Source organism: Mercurialis annua, linkage group LG6 (genome assembly GCF_937616625.2).
Source record: "Mercurialis annua linkage group LG6, ddMerAnnu1.2, whole genome shotgun sequence".
NCBI classification, from domain to species: Eukaryota; Viridiplantae; Streptophyta; class Magnoliopsida; order Malpighiales; family Euphorbiaceae; genus Mercurialis; species Mercurialis annua.
In genome coordinates this window covers 46,245,694-46,258,717 of record NC_065575.1, presented here as the reverse complement: position 1 = coordinate 46,258,717, position 13,024 = coordinate 46,245,694, and the positions used below count along the sequence as shown (strand labels likewise).

General features: G+C 30.4%; 1 protein-coding gene across 1 annotated transcript; it reads left to right on the top strand.

The window, feature by feature from the left end:
- Positions 1–8,502: 8,502 nt before the first annotated feature.
- On the top strand, positions 8,503–10,685 carry LOC126685862 (autophagy-related protein 8f). Its single transcript, XM_050379839.2, has 6 exons — positions 8,503–8,645; positions 8,813–8,863; positions 8,960–9,015; positions 9,494–9,546; positions 9,937–10,055; positions 10,420–10,685. Exons 2-6 carry the CDS (start codon positions 8,827–8,829, stop codon positions 10,521–10,523), a joined length of 369 nt encoding a protein of 122 aa, XP_050235796.1. The 5' UTR covers positions 8,503–8,645; positions 8,813–8,826; the 3' UTR covers positions 10,524–10,685.
- Positions 10,686–13,024: the final 2,339 nt, after the last annotated feature.

Below are 13,024 nucleotides of genomic sequence, written 5' to 3'. Positions count from 1 at the left end.
AGTTGTTAATGGCTGAGGTGGGGTTTAAAATAAATCGTCCTACTATGTGAAAAAGTTCAAAACAAACCCTCCTACTGTCACTTGATGAGCAAAAAAACTCTTCAATTTTCTATTGGGATGTTTAAACCCATAAAGCATGAAAACATATATCAAATAGTGTAAACAAATGCAAATGACATGAAGAGCGTACGGCGTGAAGTTCGGTGTACATCTTCAAACTTTAGTCACCGTCATACTGTTATTTTAAAAATGTAGAAGATTATGTTGTCCAATTTCTCAGAATAATAATAATAGAGTGCCGCCTAATAGCACCGTGAATTTTATTAATAATGAGATGTTGTCCAATTTCTAAAAATACCGGCTAATAATCACCCACGGCTCCTGACTTTAGGGGTACCTTACGACAAACCCCCTGATAAAAAAAATGATCAGTAAACCCCCTGATCTTTGTGACGGCGCTCGCTAAACCCCAATATGACGAAAATACCCCTGCCGCCGTCTTTTTCAGTCAACTGTTATTCTTTACAAAAAAAAAACTGACGGCGCCACGTCAGCTGCCATGTCAGCAAAATAACTTAAAAACTTCAAACACCTAAAATACCCCTAATTTAATTTAGAAAAGACAAAAATTAAACAAATCAACCCACTTTAAACCATTTAATTAACCAACTCAACCGCCAACACCACCCAACCACCACCGCCACCGCCGGACCGGAAAACTTTCCGGTCATCTTCTCCGAGATGACCGGAAAATTTTCCGGTCATCGTGGAAGAACATCGGGGCTGTTCTTCCACGAAGAACAGACCCATGTGGGTCTGTTCTTCGTGGAAGGACAGACGGATCTGTTCTTCGTGGAAGGACAGACGGCGCTGTTCTTCCACGAAGAACAGATCCAAGGTCTGTTCTTCGTGGAAGAACAGACCTGGGTTCTGTTCTTCCACGAAGAACAGATCCCAGGTCTGTTCTTCGTGGAAGAACAGACCGGATCTGTTCTTTCACGAAGAATAGATCCCACAAACAGACCGGATCTGTTCTTCCACGAAGAACAGACCGGCCGGAAAAAAATCGTCCATGGCGGCGGTCGGTGGTGGTGGCCGGAGAGCGGTGGGGTGGTGGCCGGAGAGCGGTGGGGTGGTGGCCGGAGAGCGGTGGGGTGGTGGCCGGAGAGCGGTGGGGTGGTGGTGGCGGTTAGGGTGAAGTGGTTTGGTTGAATGTCATTGGGTTAGATTTGATTGGGTTGGGTGTTCTAGGGGTATTTTAGGTTTTTTTTTAATTTTTTAGGATAGTTTGGTGATGTGGCAGCTGACGTGGCGCCACTATTTTTTTTTTCTTTAGGAAAAAGGTCAGTTGACCAAAAAAACGGCGCCAGAGGTATTTTCGTCCAAATGGGGTTTAGCGAGCGCCGTCGCAAAGATTAGGGGGTTTACTGATCATTTTTTTTTATCAGGGGGTTTGTCGTAAGGTACTCTTAAAATTAGAGGCCGTGGGTGATTATTAGCCAAAAATACCATATTGTATAGTAAGGAATTGTTTTAAAATACTTATCATCTTTAATGAGTTATATTATAATCACAGCTTGTGTTAATTAAGTTTATATGCTTGTGTCATATGAACATTTTTAGCACCAAAAGATGCAGATTTTACGCTTGTGTCATTTTGGTCCTCAAAATTCACCGTCAATAACTTTCTCGAATGATTTAATTATATTAGCCAAATCATATATTTGGATTTCTACACTTATAATATTTTTGGCACTGAATCTTTGTACTTTTAATTGCAAACATTGAATTGCTACTTTTTAATTTTATAGACATTTGGTTCTTTTTTTATGAAAATAATGCACGTACATTTCATTATAATGTCAGTGCAATTTTTTGTTCAGTTTTAAACTTTAATTTTATTAAAAATTTAGTTTTATTTTTATTTTTATTTTTGTCGATGTTAACTCGATGTAATGGTTTTTATACATCAATTAGTTGCTTATATATATTCACACATATAACAAGGAAAGCATGCAAATTTATACTTTTAAACTTTACATTTTTTTATCAAATTTAGATAAAATTATTTTAATTTCAGTTACAAATTTAGTAAATTTTGATAATGATTATGAACTCATTTTATGAATTTGTTTAAAATTTTAATTTTAATTTAAAAAATTATTATAATTGATAATAAGAATTATTAACTTAAATTTTAATAGTTCAATAAATCGAGTTGTTTTGGAAAAATTAAATAATATTTGAATCTAATTGATAAAATAAATAATAAAATATTATAAACATAGGGACCTAAATATATGTTTTCCCATTCTAATAAGTTGAATCAACTATTATTGAAAATAAAAATTAATTTACAGAATACCAAACTATATAATAGATATACTATGCTTGAAATGAAATTAATACTTAGTATTTACAATATTTTTTTATTTTTTTATTTCAATGTTTGAACACAATATACAAAATAAAAATAACTTTTAAAATGACATTGAGAGAATAAATAAAATAAAATTCACCTATTATACTTTAATTTCATTAAATTAAGATTGACTCGCAAAACTTTAATGAATTTCATAATTAATTATTAAGAATAAATATAAATATAAATTTTTAAAAAATATTCAGATTAAAATTTATTCACAAGTTGTTTAATAAAATATTTATATCAGAAATTCACATGAAAGAATATTTAAAATATTAAGCTGAATTCTTGAATAATTTTGTTCTATTTGCATCACTGGAATTCTCTCTATATTTTTGCTTTAAAAAAGACAGATCCTTATAAAAAGTAAATTGGTAGAATTACAAAATTTATATTTAGTTACTAGGGTTGGTACTTGACAATTTAGATATGGTGATAGCATTGGCCTTCTAAAAAAAATTGAAATTTATTTTAAGAACTAAAAACAAAATTAACCTCTCTGTCTCTCATACATGGTTATGTTAAAGAGAAGCTAAATTGATGAAATAATTAAATAAGTTAGTGTGTAAATGAGGAGCTCCCAAAGTGGTGACAAAAGAAAGATTATAAAATAATCACTCAAAGTTCTAATGATACAACACCCATGTGATTTCATCTAATATAGCCATTAAACAATAATAATGAAAAATAATAGTGGATTCAATGAATTACTACATTATAGTAAGTGTTGGCATAAGAATTTGTCCAATTTGATAATTAATTAACAAAATTAATTATTTATGGCACCCACCTTAACGGACATTTGGTGGCTAATGTGTATAGATAAAGTTATTGGTAATGTATATATTTGAGAGAATTTAGGCCGACATCCGCTCATTGAGACCTTCAATGCCAACAATTCATGCAGCTCTATGTTATACTATAATCATTCATTTTGCTAATTTCGTCTTAAAACGCATTTTTTTACTAACAAATTGATCCTTGTAATTACTATTGGAAATATAGAATTTTATCTTCGAGAGTTACACCAGAGAAATCCATAACAAAAATGAATAAAAACTGAGCCAAATTCATTTGTAGTGACGAATTCCATGAGCGCATTTTTATACTTATCACTATCTATAAAATAAATATAGATAGCGATAAGTATGAATTAATGACATTAAAATACATAGTATAATATAAAAAAGGAGGACAAATGTACATTTTAATAACAAATAAATATGAAAAAAATAGTACTTTAGAAAGAAAAAATGTAGACTGAATATTATGTTATATTTTAGTTTAAAGAAGTTTTACTATTTTCTTAAACCTCAATTATTGTAACATATCAAAAACAAAGGTGTTTAAAGTAAATGTTTCATTGTATAATTATTTAAAAGCAATAGAAGGGTTTTTGGTATAACTAAAGTAAAATTGAGGAGTGTTTTAGTCTATTTTTAAATATCATGGATTAAATAGGGTAATATGTCAAAGACTCAAAATGGGTTGAAAAGTAATTAACTCTTGATTTATTTAAAAATTTAAGGACAACAATTGTTAAATCTTCTAAAATTAATTTTAATGAAATGAATTATAGTGTAAAATTGAACTAAACTTAAATAACATAAGGAAAAATCTATGGGCATTACACCTCTGTTAAATTCAACTCTTGAATAGGCTGCAAATGAACAAATTAGCATGGTTTCTAATTGCACTGCTCACTCAGTACTAAGGCAATGAAGCCATGTTTGTACAGACAAGACTTGTATATTTGAAATAAATGGCGTTCAGAAGTTTGTTCACTTTTAAGCTTCTGCTTCACTTGTGTCGTCTTCTTGAAATTCAGAAGTAAAAATACTACGTACCAGCCGGTGGAGTTCTAAGCATAATATAATGAAAATGTCAATCCAAAGTTCGCTGCACCAAAAACTCAGCTTATGACTCGGCAAAGTTACTGAATTGGAACTGAGTCAACCCAGATTGCAAAACAATCTAACTCAAAAATTTCCGGCATTTACTTCTTTTACCGATACATGGGCGCGGTGGGATGCCGATACTAGCTTGGACGAAGGTTTATCCAAGTAGTCGGCCTCTGTCGAGGGTTCCCTCATTTCAAAAACAAATCAAGTTCTACTGGCATATTGATTTCACTAGCAGATTATTTATGTGTGTCTAAACTTAGTTTATACATGTACGAATTTTATTTTAATTTGGAGATTTGTTTGGTTAGTAATATTATACAATATATTTATCATAATATTCTATGTATTGGTGGTATATATGTGTCTCATTCGCATAAATTAGGAGGAGCAAATGGTCATTTTGATCTCTAAATTTATGCATCGGGATCTATTGACTCACACTTAATCATTTTAATTAATTAAAAAAATATTATATATTTTTAGATCAATTAACTTCTAAGTTATACACAGTTGACGATTTCATAAACCGCGATGATCCACTTTAGGAGTTAGTTAATTAATATAAAAATTTAGAATAATATTTCTTATTGACCTACAAATAGAGAGTATAATTTTTAATTGATTAAAAAAGGGTTAATGTCAAAAAAAATCACGAACTTTACTCGTTTTTTCATTTTAATCACAAAGTTTAAATTTTCTCATTTTCATACACGAACTACCACTTTTTTCCAAATTCATACACAGTGCTGAGGTGGCACTCATTCATTGGTGTAAAATGACCTACACCTCAGCAAATTACACGGAGCCATGACACCTCAGCACCGTGCATGAATTTGAGAAAAAATGGTAGTTCATGCATGAAAATGAGAAAATTTAAAGTGCATGATTAAAATGAGAAAACGTGTAAAGTTCGTGAATTTTTATGATATTATAAAAAATGCCAAATTTTTTATGAAAGTTTCACAAAAGTCCAAACCTTTAAATTTTATCTAATTTGTCCTAAAACGCATGATTTTGCTTCAACTATATCTAATTACACAATTTTATTTATATGGCGCTGAATGTCACATTAGCACCATGTATGCGCCATATGAGTAAAATTACATAGTTGGACATTATTGAAGCGAAATTGCGTTTCAGGACAAATTGGATAAAATTGAAAATTTTGGTCTTTTATGAAACTTTTATGAAAAGTTTGGCTTTTTCTGGTCATTTGGGCTTGATTAAAATGAGTATGTGTGAGTCGATACTCAATTGGTACTAATGTATAAATTTCTGGACCACAATAACCTTTTATTCAAATTAAGAGTGTAAATAACATTGCTGAAAGACTTACATTAGGCAATGTGTTACCATCAATCAAATCAGATAATGAAGAAAGCAAGCAACTTACATGGTGGATATAATACGAACCCATGTATGAATTTGTCTGGTATTAGATCTAAAAAAATGTTATCCAAAAATACAAATTTAGCCATTTTTGAATATAATTATTTCAAATTTATGTAATAGATATTTTCTTAAACTTTAAAATAAGCCAGTAAATAAAAATCAATAACACCATCTTAACCCAAACAAGAATCCAAAAAAATCCATAAAGTGTTGCTTTCAGTGGACAAAATAGCTTTCAATAACACAGAGTTTTATTTCATTAATGTTGCTCTCAAATTTCTATTTTTTTCTGATTTTATCTAATAGATTCAAAATGGGTTTCACTCCAAATTAGTAAAGATGCACAGTAAATGTAGTGTCACTATCACTTCTCCACCCTATACTTTCCAATAAATGATGAAAGTAGAAAAGTGGACATAAATTACTTGTAAAAGAGACAATAATGGAAACCCTAAAAAGGGTATAATGGGAAATAGAAGAAATGGGTAATTTAATTTGTGTAGACAAGATTGAAAATTTGGGTAATGATGTGGGAAGTAAGAAGTGGAAAGATTGGGGACATGGCTAATTGTTTATGGAAATTATGATTTAGACATGTCATGAACAAGGCTTTAGTTTTCTTTCATCCCCATGTGAAGGGCTCAAGTGTAAAGTGACCCAACTCTAACTCATATATAAATTTAATTTAATTAATTTTAACGATTTAGCTTACAATTTTTAAAAAATAGAGTTAAAGGGCGTAGATAATAATCGTAAATATATCTTTATCAAATATTTCATGTCAAACTTTGATATGTTTATTTTTTATTTGATATTTTATATTAGTGAGCATATGTTATTGAAGTTTTTTTATATGAATGTATGTTATTGAACTTATTCTAAATAGTTATAAACTAAATTGTTAAAAGAAAATTGATTTAGATGAATCCATTTCGTAATTTCAGGGACCATAATGATTAGTGTGGCTTAAATACTTTTACGGTTATTGAATTATATACTTTTTACAAAATAATTATCGATATTTCATTTGTTATATTTTAATAATCAGACTATCATTTTTCTAACAACAAGAGGTTATCTAATCGGCTTTGGTCAATAATTATCCACGTGGATGACAGATTGTTGAATATTGCTCCAACTTTTATAGTTTACATATCCTTTTTTTGTGATTACTTACTTACTTAACTATTTATTAATCTAATTTATTAGTTTCTCCACATATATTTGTGTTCCTTTGTTTGCTAAAAGGGGTCTTCTTTGTCATGCTAATAAGTTCTTTTCTCTATTCTCAAGACACCCAATACCTCAAGCAACACAAACACAAAAGGAGAAGGAAAAAAAAATGGTCATGCTATAGCCCAAGCAAATATAAAGCAATTGTAGATGATCACTTTTTCATGGACAACAACTTCATTCTTGTTCCTGGTTTTTGTTATATTGAAGGTTTCCTATGATTAGAGAAGACTTCAAAGTCGTATAATAGATTAAGTAAACCCCACCCACCACCTTATCGATGGACTTTTGTTTATTTAAATGACCTTATAATTAATTAAGTTTCTTACAATGTTTTCTTGTTACGTTTAGAATAAAATATATATGTACATACACTTATAAAATGTATATCCAGGCTAATTTACAAAGTATGTTGCACAAAAAATTGTTAATTTTTATATTTTTGACCTTTCAATAAATATTAAAAATCCAAATATTTTGTAATTTATTTTTTTACGAAAATAATACTTTCATTGCTTTTTGATTTAGTTAGTTAAATACATTTTCTAATTATAATATAATCAAAATAGATTAACATTATCTTTTTGAAAACAATCATTTATATGCATATATTGCTTACAACTTTTCCAAGTCAACCTCTAGAAATATAGCATGTCACAACATCATTCAATTGTGAGTTATCAATTTAAAAAAAAAAATTACAATATTTGGTGTCTAATTATATTTTCTTTTAATAAATTTTTAAAATGTATCAAATAAGCATTTTCAGTAATTTTTCGATCAACATAATACTAATAAAGCTAAATTTTAATTGCAGATATAGTTTGTCATTTTCATTTCACATATAAATATGCATCATTATTTGCATTTACAATCATTATTTCTTTTATTAATATATAAATTTAAATAAAAACAGGACTTATCAATGTTTTTAGCATACCGGTGATCACAAAAAAGATTAAAAATATTTATCTGATATATCATTATTAAAATACTAATACAAAATAAATGAAATTTCAGACATTTTAATAGTAAAATTAAGACCACCACCATATAATATTTCGTGGAAAAAGAAAGAGCAACAGAAAACCATGAAATTGAAGCATGTACGTGTCCATTTACATTGACAATCAAACATTAGAAGTGCCTATTAATTTTTGTGCTTCAATTAAGGGACAACTTCTTCTATATAAATTAATTATTTTGTATTCTTCCTAATATTTTAATTTTCTTTTATCTATTTTTATAATGCATCTTAGTTGGCACAGCCGACCTTGTCGTGTTTCCTCTCTTTTTCAAAATAGCACATAAAATAGAGAAAATTTAAGTGTCGTTGCTGGATAATGGGCCTGGATTGTAAAACATATGGGCTTAGATTTACACTTTTAAGTAAATTGGCCCCTTTTGCTATTCATGTATAGTCTGATTAAACGTTGGGCCTTACTGGGCTAGATGATGTGTAATAACGTAATCAACGAAGTCAATTGTTCGATGAAATTTTGTGTTGACGTGGCGAGTATTGACTGATAAGTGTAGCGTATAAGATACAAATTGAATTGGAGAGGAAACCGAACTATGAATTTAAAACTCACACGCATACTCTTATTCATCTGAATTTTCATAGACTCTCATCGCCGCCTCCGTCGCCGCCGTCGTCTTTATCCGTAATTCTTTTCGATTCCATCGTTCCGGTAAGTGCCTTTTTTATATATATAAAAATTAACTAGTTAATCTGTAATTTAGAATTAGTTTTATGTTATTTTGTATTACTTGCAATTGATCAAATTGACCAAAATATCAATATAGCGTTGAATTTTTGTGGTAAATTCGGATTGATGATGTTTGTGATATTGTCCAGGTGTTTGATAGAAAATGACAAAGAGTAGTTTCAAGTTAGAGCATGATTTTGGTATGATTTTAGTTTATGGAGCACACCTAATTTTTTAATTTTGTGTTTATGATTTGGAATTTTGGTTGTGATTGTAAAATTGTGTTGCCTCTACAGAGAAGAGACGTGCTGAGGCTGCTAGAATTAAGGAGAAATATTCAGACCGAATTCCGGTGAGATTTTTTTCACTAGTTCTTTTAGTTTGTCAATTGAATTTGGTGTCCTATTTAGTGGCTTGATTTTGATGATTACTTTTGTGCTAGAATTTGATCAGATTGATGTTTTGTGTTAGATATGAATTTCAGTAATTTTATTCAACCAAGGTAGAATAAGAAATTTATTATGCCAAGTGAAGTACACTCATAGCATAATTCAGTAGATTTAGGCAGTTTTTGCGTTGTTCCTTGTAATTGTTAATATATAGGGGGAAAAGGTGTAAGAATGGATCATAATAACTTAGTTGACAGAAATGATAATGAGCAACCGTCTCTCTATTATTGTATCTAACAATATTGCTCTTTGACAATATTGATTTTTCGTGTGTAAGTTGTTTGTGCCATATGGTTATACCTGCTTAAGACGTATTGCAATCTGCCTGTTTTATGCAATTGATTATGTGTTCTTATTGTTGATAATTCTTGCACATTCTAGGTAATTGTTGAGAAGGCTGAAAGAAGTGATATACCTATCATTGACAAGAAAAAGTAAGAATCATTTCTATGCTTCAATGTTACCATGTTATGTTTTACTTCTTCCATTACTATTTATTGTTTTTACGTTCATCCGGATTTGTGACTAGTGATTAGCATAGAGTGTTTCTCTATTCTCTATTGTCTATTTTCACAGACTCATTCAAGCATGCAATTTAGACATATTTGATTTGTAATTTGGTAGAGAAGTGAATTAGTATTGCTATGCTTGCATCATGATTTGATTACACCAGTTATTGTTGTCGAAACCTGGGAGTCGGAGGTTTGAACATTCCTCTCCCCTTCTGTAATAATAATAATAAAAAATGCTTCATCACCTGTTCTCATTTAGCATTTTAACTCCTTGATTTGCTGTACTTTTGTGACTCTAATTTAATTTTATAGGTACCTTGTCCCTGCTGACCTAACAGTTGGTCAGTTCGTCTATGTAATCCGTAAAAGAATTAAACTGAGTGCAGAAAAAGCCATCTTCATATTTGTGGATGATGTCCTCCCACCAACAGGTAAAATTTGTCATTCTCCAATTCTGTATGCATACATTGCAAACCAGTAACCTGATGCTCAATGATTTGATCACTTATTCAATGTTACATGAAAATATCTGATTGATCTAACTGGTGCTAATGTTACTGTTTTGATTTATTAATAATCTAATTATTTGACCTCTATTCGAAATATAACCTTTTTGTTTTAGGCCATGTTTGGTTTATGGAATAAGTGCGGAATGAAATAGCTATTACATGAACTTGATGTATGAGTTTTGGTCATCTGTAGTGTTCTCTTCATTGTAATACTGTGTAGCAACTTTATTTAAAATGCTAAGTTTACGGAAATTGTGTAGAAAATAACGGCATTTCTATTGCACAGGAGCAATTATGTCTACTATCTATGACGAAAAGAAGGATGAAGATGGATTTCTTTACGTAAGATATAGCGGAGAGAACACATTCGGATGGGAGTTACTGCAGTAGTTGAATCTCTTGAATAATATTCATTCCCCCATTATGTTATTATCGCTATTCAGCTCATTATTCTGCTTCAATGAATATTTCTACCATGTACAGTTACTGTATATACTTGTTTTCTTTCAAGTAAATAAACACCAACTGCTGAATAACATATCATTTTAACGACACTGGTTTAATATTTTACTTTTGTACCACCTATTGTATTAATGGTTTTTACTTGTAATAATTTCCACTTCACCTAAATATTATAATGTTTGATCTTGTAAGCCAACCAAGGTTTTGAAAATAAAACGTTATTTTGATAAAATAAACAGATGAAGCTTGCCAAACATTCTATTTACAGAATCAAGGCCGTGTATCAAGCAAACTCATAAATATTAAAATCTTATTCCTGAAACTATAACATAAGCCCAAGTTGCGTAGATTGAGGTACGGTGCCGTGGAGACAAAGGGGTGATTTAACCAAGATTGCTCGTCTTTAACAATACACACAGTGTTGGGCTGATTGTCAACGTCGATCACGAATCCCCACTTTCATCTGAACCTGAGCCTGTCGCGCCGTCGGTCGTATCCAAACTTCATTGCACCGCACCGCACAGCACATGAGCCCGTTATTATTGCTAATAATTTTTTTTATGATAAAGTAATAACTATAAAGGTTGTTTTCTTATTAATTGATGATTAGTTTATCATTCTTTGTTGCCAAAATTAGTGTATTACTAGTATTTAGAGTTCCAGATTTGTATGCTGAGTCATTTTAAAAAGAGATTAGTAGAGAAACATTAAAATTATTCGATTTCGTTTCCATAAATTAAAGGGAATTATTAGGTTTTCGTATCTATTGGTTTATTTAACAATGAGAATAGATCACCTCAAATCCAAATTTTTCTCAAATCTATTTATTAGATGTTTGACACCTAAGTAAAATGATAAAACTGAAGTTATTTTTTAAAGGGGGAGTGAGTCTCGAACATGAAACCTCTTATCAAAATGCTTGTGGCTTTACCACTGTGCTACAAGAGCAATGGCAATATTATCATTTGATTTTAGAATAACTCACTCATTATAGGTGAAAATACATTCATCAAATATGTAGTTACTACTTTAGGCTTTGATAAAATAAATTCACAAGACCAATAGCAAAATATGTTGAATCTAATATAATATTTTATTGGATTGGGATTCTCTCAAGTTCAAAATGAACTTGAAGAGGTCATGTTCACGATCTACACCCTTCATTGCAACATGAACGGTGTAGATAAAAAAAGTACAATTTTAATCAAATTAATCTACACCCTTCTTTTTACAATGAAGGGTGTAGATCGTGAACATAAATGAACTTGAGAGAATCCCAATCCAATTTTATTTGTTCTAAATTGATATGCATTATTTCAAATGATAAAATGATATGCCGTTATTAGTTGTAGTAAATGCCTTAAGAATAAGTACGATACTTTTTAATCAATTGACATAGATAAGCTAACCTTTTAATTAACATTTGTGTTTTCCTAATTTGTCCATCAATTTATATGGAATGAGTATATATCAAGATAATAAATATCTTATAACATTGATGTTATTGAATTTAATCTACAAAAGAATAACTTTACTTGATGTACCAATTTTTGTTGGCTTAATCATTCTTTTGTTTATTTTTATTTGTAGTCCAAAGTTTTAAAATGACTATAATAAAGAAAAAATTGTTTTAGAATTTCAGGAGAAAGTAATTTAGAAAAGAGTGAGCATTTTAGCGGGTCGGGCGCGCAGGACCAGTTAAGAATGTCTATAAAATGGATTTTATGCGGCCGAAACCAGAGAAGAAAGCTCAAGCAGATCACTTGAAGAAATGAATGAATCACATTGCCAATTGGCACGTGTGAGATATGGCCGGTATTGACGGTTAGGCCTCTCTTAGGTGTCCCATGTTAAAGGAACATGCAAGGACGGTCCATGAGCCAGTGTCCCTTCCCTTTCTTTGTCCCTACCAATCTGTGTCTGCTTGATCATGTGGGTGTCACACAACAATATTGATGTCTTGTCCATTTCGTTTGTTTTGTTATTACCATATCAAAACACTTACAAATTGATCATTTCATACTGATTTTAGCTTAATTACCGTCGCTAGAGACTAATAGAAATTCGAATTCACAGGAAATTGAGGTAAGGGCTGAATTAGAAATTTTAATACAAAAAAAGTTATTGAAAAAAACTTTGAAAGTTTATAGTAAAAGAAAAAAAAGTTAAAATATTAGTTTACAAAAGAAAATTGGGAAAATGGTTGCCTTCAGTTTAAAGTGTTGGGTTGGCCCCTCATTGAGGTCCTACTATACATCAGACATTTAAATATTCAAGTTAGAACTTAGAATTACACATTTTATAAATTACACTAGTACTATTTAGTATTGTGATAATTTCAAAACATAACGGTAAAAGTCTTTAGATTTTTTCCGCTGAAACAAAAAATATTATACATCTGCCATTAGAATATTAAAGGTAATATTTTC